General features: G+C 40.5%; 1 protein-coding gene across 1 annotated transcript; it reads right to left on the reverse strand.

Annotated features, from left to right (window-relative positions):
* Positions 1–493: 493 nt before the first annotated feature.
* Positions 494–19,710, reverse strand: LOC140510845 (uncharacterized). The gene is made up of 6 exons (XM_072619719.1): positions 19,589–19,710; positions 18,073–18,419; positions 15,902–15,984; positions 10,831–10,957; positions 7,460–7,555; positions 494–2,456 (listed from the first exon to the last, which is right to left on the reverse strand). The coding sequence occupies exons 2-6, from the start codon at positions 18,104–18,106 to the stop codon at positions 952–954; spliced, it is 1,845 nt and encodes a 614-aa protein (XP_072475820.1). The 5' UTR covers positions 18,107–18,419; positions 19,589–19,710; the 3' UTR covers positions 494–951.
* Positions 19,711–20,032: the final 322 nt, after the last annotated feature.

Below are 20,032 nucleotides of genomic sequence, written 5' to 3' on the forward strand. Positions count from 1 at the left end.
TGTGATATTTTTTTGGCAAAAATCTATCAACACTTAGGGAACAGTCTTAAGACTGTGGTATTCCCTGGCAGGATGTGAGGTTTGTTTGCACTTCTTCCAATGCCTGTGTTCATTTTGATGACTTTAGATGAGGTTAGCCATACCCCCATTTGTACAAACTCCTCTCAGTTAAATGGTACTGGAATGCTGGGATCCAAAAAAGAGGGCCATTCTGAGGGATGACCAGGTGTCCTAATCAAAGTCAGAAGAATTCCTCAGTGCTCAAGTACAAAAAAGATGATCTTAAAAGGAAATCAATGTCACATCCCCCCAGGCCAGGTCACCTCATCCCAGAGGGGAGCTACCACTACCAATCATAAGTTAATTTGACACAGTTGCACCAACTCATTCCAAGACAAATCTCAGCTCAGAAACTGAAACAACTTGGCACAACTAATTACTAACTCCTTAGCTTGCTGGAATTGTCTTGTACTTCAGTAGATCTATTAGAATCTAAGGGTTTTGGTTTTTATTTTGCCTTAAAAATCCAGGTCTATATAGAAGAATGGGGTGCCATGTCTATCTACCCAGCATCAGCAAAGCAATAGTTACCTACTGAACTGCCAGCAGTTGAGAACTTTTCATTGCATGAAGAAAGGAACTGTGAACTAAAATCAAAGATAGCCAATCCTTAGTCTTAGTAAGAAAGCCAGGAGTCAAAATAGAATGTTAGAGAAAATACTACCAGTTCAGAACAGCTTAGATACATAGACTCAGGGGAGGACAAACCAAGATAAGGAATAAGGAAAAAGCACTAGGATAAGTTTGAAAATAAGGGCAGTAAAATCAAGGTAGGAACAAAAAGAGTTTATGATATTCAACTTCTGTTCAATTGTAACATCTTTTGATGCCAGTTCGGTTCTTGCTAGCCCTTGCTCTTGAGCTATAAAAGGGGTCTCCACCTGAAAGCTGTCAAACTCCAAGGATCTTAAAATTTCCAGTATGAATTCTCTGATGCCGAGTAAAGTCTGAACTCTGGCTAAAGGCTTTCCCACATTCATGACATTTAAAGGGTTTTTCTCCAGTATGTATCATCTGGTGTTTAGTAAGGGATGATCTATCACTGAATGACTTCCCACATTCATGACACTCATAGGGTTTCTCACCAGTATGAATTCTATGATGTCGAACAAGGGTTGGACTCTGGCTAAAGGCTTTTCCACATTCGTTACATTTATAGGGTTTCTCTCCTGTATGAATTTTACGGTGTTCAGTGAGGTGGGTATGCTGGCTGAAAGTTCTCTCACATTCAAAACATTCATAAGGTTTCTTTCCAGTATGAATTCTCCGGTGTTGAGCAAGATTTGTACTCAATCTGAAGGCTTTCCCACATTGATTACATTTATAGGGCTTTTCTCCAGTATGAATTCTCTGATGTCCAATGAGGTGTGCATGCTGGCTGAAAGTCTTCTCACATTCATGACATTCATAGGGTTTTTCTCCAGTGTGAATTCTCTGATGTTTAGTAAGGATTTCACTTTTCCTGAAACTTTTCCCACATATATTACATTTATAAGGTTTCTCTCCAGTATGAATTCTCTGATGTTCAGTAAGATTTGTACTTCTGCTAAAGGCTTTCCCACATTCCTTACATACATATGGTTTTTCTCCAGTATGAGTTCTCTGATGCTGAATAAGGTTTGCACACTGGCTGAAAGCTCTCCCACATTCATTACATGCATAAGGTTTCTCTCCAGTATGAATTCTCTGATGTTGAGTAAGAATTGTATTCAATCTGAAGGCTTTCCCACATTCATTACATTCATAGGGTTTCTCTCCAGTATGGATTCTCTGATGTTCAGTAAGCTGTGTTCTCCAAATGAAGGCTTTCCCACAATCACTGCATTCATAAGGTTTTTCTCCAGTATGAATCTTCTCATGTTTAATAAGATATGAATGCTCACTGAAAACTTTTTCACATTTAGAACATTTAAAGGGTTTCTCACCAGTATGGATTCTCTGATGTTGAATAAGATATGTATTTCTACTGAAGTCTTTCTCACATTCATTCCATTTATTAGACTTTGCCCCTAAAAACTTCTTTTGATTTTTAATCAGCTCTGAATTATGTCTGATGATTTCTTCATATTTACCTCTTTCATGGTATTGGTTTCCTTTCAGACCATTCTGATGCTTAATAGGGATTGAGTTCTGTCTAAAGGATATTTTAAATTCATTATGTTCAAGATCTCTCTTCCCTGTGAGGGTGCTTTTATCGCTTATGGGTGTTTCCTTCAAATATTTTTCTTGGATTCCCTGCTGTTTCCCCAAGAGGCCATCACATTCTCTGGCTATTCCTAACTTGGAGTACCAGAGACCACTACTTATGGGTCTTCCCATTACTGCTTTCTGTGATGCTTCTTCAAAAACAGTCTCCTGTAGAGATGGCACCTTGATTTCCTTCATAGTCTCCAAGTCTGAAAGAAATAAAAATTGCAATGTCTCCCCTTCTATGTTGAAAGGAAGGAAAGGGTTGTGATGGAGAAGGGAGAACTAAATTAATAATAAGCACAACCTTTTCATATGCTAATATGTTCTGAGCAGAGTGGGAAAAGGAGTGGAAAGACAGAAAGGGTCAAAAGTGCTTCTGGTGGAGAGAGGAGGGGAAGAAGTGGGGCTGGCTGATCCAGCATGCAAAGTGAGAACAGAAAACTGTATTGGATTAAATAAGTCAGAATGGAAGGTTAAGAAGAATAATTATACAAATTAGTTAAGTCTAGGGGATATGGTTAAACAAAGAGCATTGAATTTGGAATTGTGAGACCTTGGTCTAACTCCAGCTATGTTGCTTACTAACTGTGTGATCTTGGTTAAGTCACTTCCTCCTTATCTAAAAAAATGAAGAAGTAGGTCCAGATCAGGGGTGTTAACCTGGGGTCTATGAATTTGTTCTAAAAAAAATTTTGAGGACAGAAACTAACATTGTATATTAAGGCATACTTATGTGAAGGAATCCAGAAAGCAGAGGGGGTTAGCATGGAGGAAAACACCTAAGTGAAGTCATCTGTCTATACTACAGATAATCTAGATAGAAGAAGGAAATAGACAAGGAGTTTTACAAACACATGCCATGTGGTGGACTTTAATTATCCAGACTTCTGCAAAGCAAGTAGTGGTAATTTCTCAACTTGCCTTAATAATCTCATTATTCAAAGGGTTGTCAATGACATAACTTCTATCTAAGGATCTGATTCTCATCAATAAGGACAAAGTGGTTGCTGGGGTGAAAAGTTATGTGAAGGCTTGGGATAAATGATAGTTCCCCTATCTGTAAGGATCCTAACAGTAGGACTAATGACAGAAGAGAAAAAAAAAATCTGAGCAAAATCTAAAATGCACCCTACATTTTAGGAGAACAGATTTCAGGAACAGAGTAGGGCAGAGTGAAGATATGGCAGACAAAATAACTAACGTATTCTCAGACAGCATTTAGGAGCATAGCACCCAATACGACAAAGGTAATATATGACCCTGCTCCACTCTGCCTTGGTCAGGCTATATCTATAGTACTGCATTCAGTTCTGGGTGCCACAGAGTAGGAAAGACACTGATAAACTTCAGTGTCCAGTGCAGAGTTATCACTCAGAACAGTGAAGTACCTTGAAACCATTCCATCTGAAGATCATTTGAAGGAACCAGAAATGTTTAGCCTGGAGAAGACTTGGGAGGGCAGAGGAAGCACTGAGAAGGAAAGACACATGGTATCTGTCTTCAAAAAATTTAAGGAAAACCCTGTTGAAGAGGGATTAGACCTGTAATGCTTTGTTCCCAGAGAAATGGAACAATGAGAACAAAATGCGGAGGTGGACTTTTACTTGACAAAAAAGGAAACTTCCAAACAATTAGATCTGTCCCAAAGTGGAAATGGCTGCCAAAGGAGGTTAGTGGATTCCATTCTCAGTGGAAGTCAAGCATAAGCTGATTGACCACTTGATGGGTATGTGGTTAGTAGGGATTACTCCATAGATGTTGGTTGGACTCAATATTTTCTGAGATCCCTTTCCAAACTATGAGATTCCGTGATTCGCTTCTTCATTTTTAAAATCAGTACCAATTAATTTTTTGATAATTACTGCTTAATCATATAAAATCTGGTAGTTCAAGTTCCTTTTCCTTACTTTTTTGAGGAAGGACAGAGAGGGCATTATTCCTGCTAAATCCTACCAAAATCACACATACCATGTTCATTTCTGAGTTCAAATCTTTGTTCACAATGTTTTCTTGCCTGGAATTTTCTCCTGCCTCATGTCCTAGTTTCTCATACAAGTCTTTTCTTGAGCTCCCTGGCCCGTGTTAGTCATAGAAAAATCACAGAATTTTAGTGATGGAAGAAACCTTAGATATTGTGTTACATCCTCCCATCTCTTAACATTTTAGGGAAGTAAAGAGCTTTATCTCAAGTCACATTTTATGTTTTCCTTTCATTAACTCTCAATTTCATTTACAGTTATTTATGTAAATATCTAATCTACCCTAGTAGTCAGTAAGCTCCATGATGGCAGGGCTGATACCTTATTCTTAGCTGTAGGATCCGTAGTATGAAATTTGACTTAATCATTTGTTTAAAGGTTCATATATTGAACAAAGTTCAAGTGGACATCAAGTTCACACCCCTTTTACATTTTAGAGATGAGGTAAACTGAGGCACAGAAAGTTTAAGAGACTTGCCCAGGGTCTTAAAACTAGTGTCTTAGATGGGATTTGAGTTCAGGTCTTCCAGACTCCAACTCCAGTGCCCTATCCACCATACAATTTTATTATGCTGCCTCGAATAACTGCTCCTTAGCTTTGTTTGGGGCTTTGTGCTTGAAAGTATAGTATTTAAATATTTCCAATTAGATTGTGACCTACTGAAGAGAAATGTGATTTCTATGAATTTTGTATCCTCTTTGGAAGGTACTTAGAATTCAACAAATTCCTGCTAAAATAAAAGAATTAAGAGGGGAAAACCCCTCTCCCTTTTTTTTGGCATTATACCACAGTAGCAAATCAATGATTTCCTGAGTGCTAACACTGTACTTGACACTGGAGATACAAGGAAAGTACAAGAAAATAATGATAATACCGTACATTTTTACAGAGCTGTAAGGTTTGCAGAGTGTTTTTCTCACAACAGTTCTGTGAGGTCAGCAGTGCTGGTGTTAATTGTGTGTGCGTTCATCCTTTGTTGCCTGAAGAAGACCATGCCATCAGAGAAATGATGACATGACTTGCACTTGACTTTGTTTTGAGTGAGGGAGGGCTGTGCAGGTCACCAGCCTCACTTCTCCTCCAGAGCCATGTGACTCCAGATACCCCCATTTTAAAGATGATAAAGTGAGGCTTACAGAAGAGGAAACAAGTTTAGTGATTTGCCAGTGATCACAAAGCTAGTGTCTGAGGCAGAATTTAAACCCAGATCTTCAGACTCCAAATCTAGGGCTCTATTCACTCTGCCACAGTGCCCTTCCCTCCAGTATCTCAGCATCTAGGCAAGGAGACAAACTGAACACACATGAAACAATTAAAGAAAAACAAAAGAGCTTATGTTCAAGCACTATACTATGGGGTTTAGCCTTTAAGAAGTCTTGAAGTTCAGGGAAGGCAAAGATGAAAAGAGACTGGAAAAACCCAAGAAGCTCTCATGGAGAAGGCAAAATCTGGAGGACCTCAGAGGCTCAGCAGCATCTGGAAGAGGAAGGGGGCATACAATACAAATATGGCACAAAATATGCAGACAGGCAGATCTGTAGGAAAAAGCATGGAGTCTAATTGGAGGGAAGCTCTATTTAGGTATAATTCAGCAGAATACAGTTTTTGAACTAGGTTAAGGCTTTCCCACATTCATTACCTCCACTATTATTTCCTTCTTTTCTTAACTATAAAAAGACCAGGGGATTCTTATATAGGTTACTAAGTTTAGGCACATGATTCAGAGACCAGAAATTCCTAATCTCTTCAGGCCAAAGAGCTAGGTGTTTCCACTCCCTCTCTTTATGTGAAAGGTCTTTACTTGTATTCAATGTGACTCTATGGTTTCTGGATTGAAAGAGTAGAACAACGGAGCCACCACTGACAGAAATAGAAGTCAGGAAGTAGAGCTGGATTGGTGACAGGGACCCAGGTCTTCACATGCTAGACTGGCATGTGAAACGGCAATGACAGATCCAAATGCAGGCGCAAACACGCGAGACATCTGGTTGGAAATGTGGAGGTGGGAGTCATCTGGAGAGAAGGAATATTTTTAGCTTTCACAATGAATTACTAGAGAGAGGGGAAGAACTCAGGGCCCTTAGGGATATTTGTAGCTAGGAGACTAGAAAAAGAATCTGGTGAAACAGATGGAAAAAGAGACCAAGATAGTGAAGTGTAATACAAGCAATGGGAAGAGAGAGTTACACAAATAAGTGTTCAAAAGTCAAATACATGGAAGTTTAGGTAGGAAGATATAAAGAACTTGATGGCTTATTTGGTAAATAGGTCCTGCTAGAGAAAGCAGGGTTATTATGTAGCTGGTGGAAATGAAGTGGTAGAAAATAAGGAGAAAAACAGATGAAGTGGGCAGCAGGAAAGGAGGAAAAGGATGTAGCCTGTGTGTTTAATGAGCTTGACAGTGAAACTGATGTGGGAAAAAAAATTGGGCAACATAAAATAAAAAAAGAAATTTTTTTTTTTGTTTCTGTTTTCTTGTTTTTTAAAGATGGGAAGACTATTTGTGTTTGGAAGGATAAAGAAAGGAGTCTCTGAACAGGAAGAGATTAAAAATGGTACAGAAGGAAGGAATAATTATAAGATTATCATATTAATTATAATTACATTAATTTTAATTCCAGAAAAGGAGAAACGAAAGGGATCTAGGATATAGGAAATAGCTTAAGTGAGGATGAGAGGCATCCATTTCACCAAAACTGGGAGTGTGAAGAGAAAACAGACAAAATTTGAGAGATGGGGAAAGGATCTATCTTTCTATATTTCCAAGGCCTTGCTTGGGAAGACATCCTATAAGGCCAGCAGGTGGAAATTACAGAAACCAAATTTCACCTCAATCTAAATGAACTCTCAGAGAAGGGCGGATCCAAATGGAACACACTGGTCTGCAGAATAGTTAGGTCCAAAAGCTAGCTGGTCATCCACTGGGTATATTACAAAAGAGATCTCTGTACTGGATGACGAGTTGGACTAGATGATTCCTAAAGTCTCTTCCAACTCTGTCACAGAATTCTGATATGCTGAGGGAGGTCAAACTAGGATTTTATGCAAATTAGCCTCACTCTTCTCTATAGCCCTGAGGAGTCTTGAGAGCTACCCAACCAAACTTCCAATATTCTATTCCATGCATCAACAAGCATTTACTAGACGATTAATATGTGACAGGCATGGTGCCATTACGTCCTTTTCGCTTTTTTTCCCAGGAAAGAAGTTCTACCTAGTGTTCACTCACCTGAGCAGATGTCTCTTGCAGTTTCTCTTTCTACCTTCCAGGGTTCTTTTCCTTGCTCCAACTGAGAGATCATATCCGGTTTGGAAACTTGATGCCCTGCTCATAAGGAGAGACACAGGACTTGGGGATTTGTTTTGGGGACAAAGAGCTGCTACAGAATTCAGTCATGGCCCCATGAGCCTTAAGATGCTTTGAACTGAGAATAACATTATGAAACTACAACGATTCTGCTCATTTCCAGCTGCACAAAGAGCAGACACTTCCCCTAGAAAGAAGCATGATCGCTCTATTTCTGTTTCTCTGAAAGGATTAGGACTATAGAGGAAGAAGCATGGGAAGATGGAAAAAACACTAGAATAAAAAAGTACTACGTCCTAGATCTAAATCCTGTGGACTACTTGACACTGACTTCTGAGAGCCCTACTCTCCTCATCTGAAAAATGGGAATAATGCTGGCACTACATCCCACACAGAAATGTGAAGACAGAGACATTGTAAAATGCAAAGATTTTTTTTTAAAAAAACACCTGCAAGGAGAAGCCAAGATGGCAGAGTAGAAAGACATACATACGCTAGCTCCAAACCCATAGCCCATAAAATATCTGTAAGGAAGAACTCCCAACAAATTCTGGAGCAGCAGAAGCCACAGAACAACAGAGCGGACAAAATTTCTGTTCCAGAGAGACGTGAAAACCTGATGCGAAAGGTCTGTCACCCACCAGACTTGGAGCAGAGCCCAGCCCTGCCTTGGCTGTGCAGCACCAAGAGGAGCAGATCCGAGCGGGCTTCAGGGACAGAATCTCCAGTGGCCATGCAGGTCCCTCCACCCACAGGTGACAAGGGTCAGTAAAAGGGTCTTTCTGGCTGGTCAAGACGGGAGTGGGGTGTCCCCATAACTCAGGCCCCCTCAGGAGGCAGCAGCAGGGGCAGCGGCAGACAGGGGCTCCCCAAACAGGCAGGAGCCAGGATCCATTGTTAAAGGTCTCTGCATAAACCCCTTGAGGGAACTGAGCCCTGTGTGGCAGCCCTGCCCCCACCTGAGCACCTGAACTTAATCGCACACTGAATAGCAGCCCTGCCCCCACCCAAAGCCCTGAGGCTGGGAAGCAGCATTTGAATCTCAGAACCCAGGCACTGGCTGGGTGGATCTGGAGGTGTGGTGGGTGTGGAAAGAAAACTCAGAAGTCAAGTCACTGGCTGGGAAAATGCCCAGAAAAGGGAAAAAAAATAAGACTATAGAAGGTTACTTTCTTGGTGAACAGATAATTCCTCCCTTCCTTTCTGATGAGGAAGAACAATGCTTACCATCAGGGAAAGACACAGAAGTCAAGGCTTCTGTATCCCACACATCCAAAATAAATATACCATGGGCTCAGGCCATGGAAGAGCTCAAAAAGGATTTTGAAAATCAAGTTAGAGAGGTGGAGGAAAAACTGGGAAGAGAAATGAGAGAGATGAAAGAAAAGCATGAAAAGCAAGTCAACACCTTGCTAAAGGAGACCCAAAAAAATGCTGAAGAAAATAACACCTTGAAAAAGAGGCTAACTCAATTGGCAAAAGAGGTTCAAAAAACCAATGAGGAGAAGAATGCTTTCAAAAGCAGGATTAACCAAATGGAAAAGGAGGTTCAAAAGCTCACTGAAGAAAATAGTTCTTTAAAAATTAGAATGGAACAGATGGAGGCTAATGACTTTATGAGAAACCAAGAAATCACAAAAGAAAACCAAAAGAAGAAAAAAAATGGAAGATAATGTGAAATATCTCATTGGAAAAACAACTGACCTGGAAAATAGATCTAGGAGAGACAATTTAAAAATTATGGGCCTACCTGAAAGCCATGATCAAAAAAAGAGCCTAGACATCATCTTTCATGAAATTATCAAGGAAAACTGCCCTGAGATTCTAGAACCAGAGGGCAAAATAAGTATTCAAGGAATCCACAGATCACCGCCTGAAAGAGATCCAAAAAGAGAAACTCCTAGGAACATTGTGGCCAAATTCCAGAGTTCCCTGGTCAAGGAGAAAATATTGCAAGCAGCTAGAAAGAAACAATTCAAGTATTGTGGAAATACAATCAGGATAACACAAGATCTAGCAGCTTCTACATTAAGGGATCGAAGGGCATGGAATAGGATATTCCAGAAGTCAAAGGAACTAGGACTAAAACCAAGAATCACCTACCCAGCAAAACTGAGTATAATACTTCAGGGGAAAAAATGGTCTTTCAATGAAATTGGGGACTTTCAAGCATTCCTGATGAAAAGACCAGAGCTGAAAAGAAAATCTGACTTTCAAACACAAGAATGAAGAGAAGCATGAAAAGGTAAACAGCAAAGAGAAGTCATAAGGGACTTACTAAAGTTGAACTGTTTACATTCCTACATGGAAAGAAAATATTTGTGACTCTTGAAACTTTTCAGTATCTGGGTAGTGGGTGGGATTACACACACACACACACACACACACACACACACACACACACACAGCACAGAGTGAATTGAATAGGATGGGCTCATATCTTAAAAAAATGAAATTAAGTGGTGAGAGAAAAATATATTGGGAGGAGAAAGGGAGAAATGGAATGGGGCAAATTATCTCTCATAAAAGAGGCAGCAAAAGACTTTTTAGTGGAGAGAAAAAGAAGGGAGATGAGAGAAAAACATGAAGTCTACTCTCATCACATTCCACTAAAGGAAGGAATAAAATGCACACTCATTTTGGTATGAAAACCTATCTTACAATACAGGAAAGTGGGGGAGAAGGGGATAAGCAGGGTGGGGGGGAGGATGGAAGGGAGGCCAATAGGAGGAGGGAGCAATTTGAAGTCAACACTCTTGGGGAGGGACAGGAGCAAAAGAGAGAATAGAAGCAATGGGGGGCAGGATAGGATGGAGGGAAATATAGTTAGTCTTACACAACATGACTATTATGGAAGTCATTTGCAAAACTACACAGATATGGCCTATATTTAATTGCTGGCCTTCCAAAGGGAATGGGTGGGGAGGGAGGGATGAAGAGAAGTTGGAACTCAAAGTTTTAGGAACAACTGTCGAGTACTGTTCTTGCTACTAGGAAATAAGAAATACAGATAAAGGGGTATAGAAAGTTATCTGGCCCTACAGGACAAAAGAGAAGATGGGGACAAGGGAAGGGAGGGATGATAGAAGAGAGGGCAGATTGGTGATAGGGGCAATTAGAATGCTTGGTGTTTTGGGGTGGGGGGAGGGGACAAATGGGGAGAAAATTTGGAGCCCAAAATTTTGTGAAAATGAATGTTAAAAGTTAAATAAATTAATTTAAAAAAAAAAACCACCTGCAAAAACAATAACATTTCAGTGGGGATATTGAATCATAGGAGAAACCATCCTTACCCAAGGAGACCAGGTTTCCATAATTCTCTAGCATCACATCCCTGTACAGGCCCCTCTGAGCAGGATCTAGATGTCCCCATTCCTCCTGGGTAAAATCCACAGCCACATCCATGAATGTCAATGATTCCTGAAATGATAAACACACTTCTATTGAACCAGGCACCATTCCTTATGGCCTTGGAACCCTGGACAAGAGGAGGTGACAAGGATTTAAAAGAAGTGTTTCTAAGAGTGTTCAGGACTTCAGGTAACCCACAGCAAGTTTTTACAGATTTCTAATATGTCTAGCAGTGTACTAAACTCTATGGGTAAGATAAAAGAATATGGGACATTATATATGCCTTTAAGAAGTTTTGCTCAGGAGAAAAACCAACATACTAAATACAGAACAATGCAAAGAATTTCTTCAAGTTCTCCTAAAGTTTAGAGTATAGCTCATACTATGTCATTCCTTAATAAAATTTAAGATGGCATGGCCTATTCCTTCCAAGAACCCACCATTTTTACTTAGATAACTAGTTCTTCCATTATAGTCAGAATATGCCAAAATGGTAGCTCCCCTCATCACATCCTACACAAGTTGAAAGAAGGCAAATCATGAATTTATCAGTTGCTCTACTTCTGATTGAGCATAACTTCTAGTATGTGAATAGGTAATGTCCTCTATCACGCCTATATTCTGCCTCTGTGAAAATTTTATGATCTGGTTCTAGAACTCATCTTATTCCTGCTCTAGAACAGATAGTAGGAAATAGACATCTACCATAATATTGATTCTTTCTCTGTCCTCCAGTACTGAGCCATATGTTCTCTACCATGCTTGTCTCCTCCAGTTTGTGGATTTCTATACAAGAGAATACTTTAGATATATAATGCTAACTCATCACATCCACTAAATCTCCTTCTGAGTAAAGACTAGCCTTCCATCATTATATTCCATTGATATATTAATGAATTAGTCCCTCCAAGTCTCAGTGATACCTGTGAGGTTACATTTACCTCTGATTTAAGAACTTTGAGACTTAACTTGTTTATTACTTGTACTCTGAGAATTTGTATACTGCAATCAGAAGATGCGATTTTCATAACTGCCTCTGTTCCTGCATACTGTATCTATTAGATTATCGGACAGTTCTACTGCTATTCCTAGACATATGGGTGTTAGAGCTGGAAGGGACCTTAGATATCATAGGAACACAGATATAGAGCCAGAAGGCTGTGTAGTCCAACACCACCATTTTACAGATAAGGAAACTGAGACCCATAGAAATTAAAAGACTTGCCTGAAACAGTAGGTGGTACACCTTGGATCTGAATTCCTCTTCTTTGGCTCTAAACTCAACGATCTCCCCACTAAACCAAAATGTCTGCCAAAGTTGTGCATACTATTTATTTCCTGTTAACACTGTGCTGCTAACACTGTGCTGGAGTAGGTGTCTATGGGGATTTTCTCCTTCCTCCATTTTCAATTTAAAGCCCTCTTACTGGACCTGCAAATCTCTAGGCAAGTATATTCTACACAATACTTTTTAGAGATTCTCCATCCTGGCCATGGTCCAGAAATCTAAATTCCATTCTCTCCTTATCTCCTTAACCAGCTCTTCTCATCATAAAAAAATCTGATTAAAAATATATAACAGCATTTATTATACTTCAAAGAATTAGAAACTAAATACCATAATTTCAATTCAAACCTGAATTGAGTTTATCTGTCTAAGGATGTAGAGCATGATTTGGGAACAGTGGAAATTTGAAGTCACTTTTCCCCTTCTGGGGAGAAAAGTTGCATAGGAGAATAGAATAGGCAGAGAAAAGCTGAAGATGCTAATGACTGTGATTAGATAGTACTTTGGGCCATAGAAATGCTACTCTGTGGAGGTATGGAGATCTAACTTTGCATTCCAGGAAGAAACGGATTTGTATGTGATATGTATATATTACCTGGATTTAAGCAAACTCCATGAAGCAGATAGGTTTAAAAGCCATATAGGAATTAGGAGATGTTGCTAACCAATACAGGCTGGTCATAGAGCAGCTAGTATAAAAAAGTTTCTTTGTTTCATATGTAAATAAAGGCTGTGGTCTGGTTGACCCTAGAAAAAATACCCACAAAGAAGAGTCTCAACTTCTCTGACCCACAAGAATCTATAGAACTTGTCCATCAGAGAGAGAGAGAGAGAGAGAGAAAGAGAGAGAGAGAGAGAGAGTGTATGTGTATGTGTGTGTTTGTGTGTGAGAGAGAGAGAGAGAGACACACACACACAGTTCAAATGGAAAAGCTGGACCTAGAATTGAGTTGAACAAGAAAAGAGTGGACTGGACTGCCCTCAGTAAGGTACACAACTCCTTTGAAGACCCCAAGTTTCCCATGAAAGTAAATGGCCATCTTTTTATTACCAACATTCTAGCAGTATATGGCAGCTACACATGGAACACAAAGAGTCTCCAAAGAGTCAAAAGTTATTATCATACAGAAGGCAATGGAGAGGCAAGTGGCAGATGTAAACAGGTTGCATCCTATAACCAATGATAAACTCTGTATAAGGAAAGAAGTAAAAGATATCTCTACAAGGAATACCATAGGAAAAAGAAGATGGACTGGTCAAATGTCAAGAGTAAGGGGTGACCAGTGGACTGTCAGGGTGTTCCACTGTTACTTTCCCAATGTCAAAAAAAAAAAATCAAGACAGACCTTTAGCACCTTTGGTGAGACCTGCTGTAGCAGGGAGAAGTCATAGTTAAAAAATGCCCAAGATGGAGAGGCATGGATGGATTACAAGCTGCACCACTGGCAGAAACTTCTGATTCAACGAGATCACAGATCCACAGGAGTACAATGACCCATTTTTATTAGCAATGCCAACAATCATCAAGTTTGACTCTATCAACTCAGTACTTGATGAACTATTTGAAGAAATAGCAATAGGTCTTAAAAGAACAGTTAGACCTGACTAAGTACATTCTGAAAAACAAAGATGCACCAGAGGTGAAATAATTAAAGAACAAAAAAACTTGGAGATCAATTTTTAAGATATCTCAAAAAGAATTCTAAAGGAATGAAAAAGATTATATATAGGTTCTTTGCGGGGGGCATCTGAGGCAGAAGGTATGGACCTGTGATTTCACACCTACTGGTGTAGGGAAATGCTTGAGAGAAAAACCCTCTGTTAATGCAGAACAACAGCTATTTTTCAATTTACCATCTAAGGGAGTTCCCTGGGGCACTGAGACATTAAGTGCTCGGGATGACCTAGCTGCTATGTGCCAAGAGCTGGGTCTAGAACCCAGGTGATCCTGATTCATCCACCATGCAACACTGCCTCTAATCACAGAGAGTACTCCTATCCACAAAGAACTGAAAAGTCATTAACAACTACTGACTTACATATCTGTTTTCTTATTTTTATAAGATCAGAGAATGGTCCACAGCTTATCAAAGGCAGGTTAAGAACAAGTCTGCTTTTGTAGATGACTTTTTATCACAAATCACAACTTTATAGTCACATACCTGACTGAGTGGTACAGAGAACACAAGATCCCATTGTATCTCATTAATTTTAATTCAGCAGAACAAAATGCAGCCTGGAAGGGTTCCCCTCAAAGTGTCTAATGTGCATATGTTAAAATTATAAATTTTTTTGACAGGTATAATGACAGATAATTTCATTCAATAACCTACTGATTATTGACATTAAGCAAGAAATGTAACACTTGAGGTGCTCACCAGTATCATGAAAGTTGTCCTGTACGGAACCCAAACAAAGGGATTCTAAACTGAAGAAGTTCTCCAAATGTATCTATTTGTTGATGGCACTGTATATTGAGCCGTGAAACACTACAAAGCCCCTTCGGTGAAATCCACATTGATACAAAATACCAATCTTACCATCCACAAGTGGATGAAAAATACAAATTGTCCAAACTATAACAAGCAGCTGCATGGGTAGCTTGTAAAATTATTCATACACATTCATATATATTTATTTGTATAAATGAGTGTGTATGTCTTGAACAGTTGCTGAAGATGGAAGCTAAATTGGGCTCAAAATTGAATAGAAAGTAGTCAGGCTGATTTATATTTTGGAAACAGTACAGTTCTTTTCATGATCCTGAACTATTCACTTACACAAAAGTCTATCTCTTTAATGTTACTTTTCTTCCAGTGATATTTTTCTGTGATTGTAAATAATGGAGCACTATGATTTCACAGGATTAAGATTTCAAGTAATTTCAGAACATGATGGGCATAGGTAGCCTGCAGCCTATTATCAACCACAACTGGTGTCTGAGATGAAATGTGGAAGACCTCACCCAGGGTATGGATGATCAGAAAGAGAGGTGGACTGGTCAAGCAGTGAAAGTGAGAGATAACAGATCATAAGATTTGAAGCTAGAAGGGACCTTAGGGATCATTTAGTTCAACCTTTCATTGGAGCTGAGGAAACAGAGGCTCAGGAAAGTAAAGTCACTTCCCCAGGTCCCTCAAGTGAGAGGCAGCAGAGTCAGCATTCGAACCAGGTCTTCTGACTCCAAATCTAGTGGTCTTCCATTATACCAGAGCCCAAGTGCTATACTGGTATCTCTGAGATGGTAAAATAACCAGAGGAAGACCTTCAACATGTTGGGTAGATTTTCTATGGATATTTATGGAAAGATGTGCTTAAAAGTCCCTAGAATGAGAAAGGTTAGAATCTACACTAATGGATGGAGTGTGCACACCAATGAAATCACAGATATGCCAAGGAAAGTAGCTCTCTAATGGGACTGAGCACTTTGATGTTACAAGAACTGTGTGCTTTGTTTATTAGTCCTAGTTTATTGTACTGAGCACACAAGACGCCTAAATAACAAATTGGATGAATGAATGAGAGGACAATAGGAGTGCAGGATGAAATCTGGACAATATTCTCAGTAAGTCCTTCATACACTAGAACAGATTTAAGTCTCCTGACAGAGAAGAGTTAGGATCCCAGACTCCGAATAGGAAAATCCTAGATAACAGAAGGAAATATTTCTACTCAATGAGAGCCAAGATGATTTGTCAGGAGAGATAGAAGAAACTCCAACTCACCTGAGACCTGGTCATCAGGATCCCAGAGCCCTTCTCCTCTGTGTCTCCCTCATGGGGAAAGGCAGGATCCTGCAAAGGCAGAGCTAGGAAAAGAAAAGGCTTGTAAACCATCCACAGCCTTGAAATTCCCAAATTCATCAAGTTCAAATTTCCTATTCTGTGGAGTATGAACACCACACTCTTGAAAGATAGAGGTAAAAGGGAACCCAAAAATTGCCCCAACCCTCCCTTTCAAGAGAACAGACCCATGTGTACAGCTGTCTGGGACCTTGATTCTTTCCAAATAGTCCTAGAAGGTTTCAGGAAACAGATCCCTGGTCTAGGAATCAGGAAATGAAATCTGAATTCACAGCTCAGACCCCACATGTTATTGTAAGTATGTATCTGACACTTCTTATTTAATAAGGAAAAAAATATTGGTATTTTTCTTCCCTGGCTCACAGCACATGTGAGTAATCTATTTGCTGGGTTATTTGCAGGAAACATCTTCATAAACAATTAACATTAGCTTTACTATCATTGGGATAAGGGTGGTTTAAGAGAAAGAGCATACAATTAAAGTCAGCAGACTTCAAAATCCTACCAACTTGGACAGCTAAGCATTATGTTAGAAAGAGTGCTGGACTTGGAGTCAGCAAGGATTAGGTTCAAAATACAGCTTCAGAAGTTTAATAGATGTGTGACTTTTAATTCTATCTAATAACCTCTCTCAGCTTCAGTTTCTTCATTTGTAAAATGAAGATCATAGGAATATCTACTTCCTGGGGTTGTTTATGAGAATGGAAATCTTTAAATATGTAAAGAGCTCTGTATGTCTAAAAACACTTTGTAAACTTTAAAACATAAATGCTAGCTATTATTATCCATTAATTAGCTGTGGAATTTTAAACACTTCATGCCACATCACAAAAGAGTGAGGTGACTGGTTTGCCCCTCTACCACACCACCATGGGAACAGCCACTAAAGCCTCTTAACCTCTATTTGCTTCAGTTTTCTCAACTGTAAAATGGAAATAATAATAGCACCTCCCAAGGGTGCTATGAGGAAAACGTGAATTAACAAGCACATAAAAGCTGCTACATAAATGGTAGCTATTATTATTAAAATGTTTTCTCTATACTACCAGACAGAAAAAAACCAATCTGTTGGAGAACTAGCCTACCTACTTATGTCCTGACTTTGATATGTCCATGTATGGCTACTGAGAGATAATGGGTGAGAGAAATTATTTTACTATTAATAATCAATGATTAATTTGGGATCCAGGCTTTTCTCCTTTATTTCCTCTTTCAAAAGTAAACTCAGTCTGTAAAAAAGTTTCTATCAAAAGTCAGTCACCAAAGAACGTGACTGATTGATAAGGTTGTCCTAGGCCTCAAGTAGCATGCTCTTTAATCCTGGGTGGCACCCTACCCAACTAGGAGACCTTACCTCTGCTCAGTGTAAAAAGTATCCAGTCTGGATGAGCTCTTACCCAGAGGGAAAGGATCCCTGTCCTTGTACCCCTCCATTAGAGTTTAGGGTGACCCAGCTTATGAAGGAGAAAACCAATCACAGTAGTCTGGATAGAAATGGATTCCCACGTCCAGACTGCTGGAAGGAGCTGAGTTTCATGATCAAACCACATTCTCAGCAGGAAGAGCCGAAAACTCCTAGCCTACCTCCTCATTAAATGTCCACCAATCAGGATTAATTTTCACTTGTCAGGGGTATTCTCTTTTACAAAGATATTTAAGGCATTCAGCTCCATGGGGGATCTTTGGTTATTAAGAGAAACCACTGATTATCAATTTATTGATTAGTAGCTAGTCTAATTAATAAATTAATGATTAATTACACAGAAACTCTGTTTCTCAAGGTTTTTCATTTGTTACATGGAGCAGGGTAGAGAGGAAAAGGGTGTTCTGATAAGCCCAGTATGTGCATGGCCAAAGGACCAGAACCACAGGAGCTGAGGCAGATGGAAGTATATATTCAGTGATGAAGAGAAGCTAGAGAAAAAAAGGCAAAGATGCGATCATAGCGTGAGGGCCTTGATTTCCTACTTGGACACCATTCCTCCACCTTAACACATTCTCCTCTGAAGTGTCTATTTGCCTCTTTCCCATCATAGAGAGAGTCCCCCAATCCCTTCTATCCCAAAACCCTGAATCTCTTTTACTGAACTCACCTTTTTCATCAAGTATCTGGATCAAATCCTCCATGATTACCTCCTCCTTACTGTTTCTATTTCTACAGGTGGGAGGGTCAGGAATTACTCTAAGACCAACAGCTCCAAGACCTGCTCCATCATGTCAGCATCCAGGCTCTGCCATGACGTCCTGGTCAAGGGTCTCATGTTCATTGAGTGTCTTCCACAACGGATTCCTACTTCTTAAGGTGTTCCAGCTTTACTAGGCCATAGGGGCTCAAGAACACGTTCACGGTAGCTAGAAGCTTCACTCTAGAATTCTGTTTCCAAGTAGAAGACCCTTACTTGAATGGGGCAGGATGGGTCCTTGCAGATGATACCCAGGGCTATGGGGAAGAAAGATGGGTAAGAGTCAACAGAAGAAAAACAGCAGCCTTATGTTCACTGTTAGAAATCAAGAACCGGATTCCCATGTTGAGTTTCAATCATTTAACAAACAATTAATGAGGCAGTATGGCTTAGAGAACTAAGTGATAGATGAGTCATGAGATAACAAGGTTCATAACAAGGTTCAAATCGATCAGTTTCCTTAGCTTTAAACCAGAGACAATAACAATTGTCCTAATAAACTACAGTGAAGCTAAAAAAGTAAAGAGCTTAAGACATCTGTCAGTGGGCACCCCAACTGTGCAAGGAACAAGAGAGGATATAAGACAGAAAAAGATATGGGCCCATATTGGGACAACAAGAAACTGGAGCTAAATGGATGTATACAGCTGATCAGCAAGACACAGTGAGACTAAAACAGTGAGACACCACTACCTCGGACTTCTGGCAGACACACGAGCACACATAGATGTAGGTACCCAGGACTCTTGACAGACACAAATAACCAGGGGGTGGGTTCTTGATCGTCACACTCAGACAGTTTGTGCCTTTGTTTCTACACCCAGCGCTTAGCTCAGTGCCTTAAATAAATGCTTGCTTACTTGATTTGAGCCAGAAAGCTTTTGATTGACATACTCAGACACATGAACCACGGCTCAGGGCAGACCTAGGGCTTCTGGCAGGAACACATACCCAGGCTCTGGAGTGACACACAAAGTGGCACGGGTCCCTGGGGTTTTCTTGGCTCACATTCACACACACATGCACAAGTACAGACCCACAATTACCCAGGGCTTCTTTCTTTTTCTTTCTGTCTGTGACACACACACACACACACACACACACACACACACACACACACACACACACACACACACACACACACACGGCTTTGGGGTCATTCACACGCACGCGGGCACACCCGCACAGGGGCTCCCCGGCCCGGCTGGGAGCGCGGCCTCCAGCCCCGGCCTGTCTCCCAGTCCACGTAAGACGGCTCGGTATCACAGCCCCCCACCGTCTGCCCGGGGCGGAGGAACTTCGGCTCTTCTCCACCCCTCACCCCTACCCCGACCCCTCCATTCTGGACCATCCCTCCGCCAGCTCGGCCCCTGTAGCGGGGCACGGGAGAGCCTGTCCAGGGCCGCATGCCCGGGTCGGTCAGTACCTGGACACGGTTTCTGGAAGCTGACTGACCAGCCCCAGAGTTGCCTCCATGCATCCCGGACTGAGGGAAGAGTGCGCCTGCGTCTGCGAGTTAAAACTACAATTCCCAGAATGCAGCTGGCCATTCTTTCTATTTTCCCGCGGTTCCACCATGCATAATTTAAAAAAAGGAAAAAGGCTTAATGGTTAGCCTTGCTCTGCCCTATCCCTTCCAGGAACTGAGGAACTAACTAGTCCCACCCCCCAATGGCGTCAAAGTCTAAACTGGCTCTGCCTGAGATGCCATACTGTCTCCATGGACAACCACCAAAGAGTGGTCCAGTTCTTTGCTCCTACTCAGATGTCACTGTCTGGGACAGAAAAGGATTGCTTCATTTTAAAATCCTGGTGTAGATTTGGAATGAAGCTAGGGACTCTGTCAGGTTCCAGGGGACACTCCAAGGTA

Source organism: Notamacropus eugenii, chromosome 6 (genome assembly GCF_028372415.1).
Source record: "Notamacropus eugenii isolate mMacEug1 chromosome 6, mMacEug1.pri_v2, whole genome shotgun sequence".
NCBI classification, from domain to species: Eukaryota; Metazoa; Chordata; class Mammalia; order Diprotodontia; family Macropodidae; genus Notamacropus; species Notamacropus eugenii.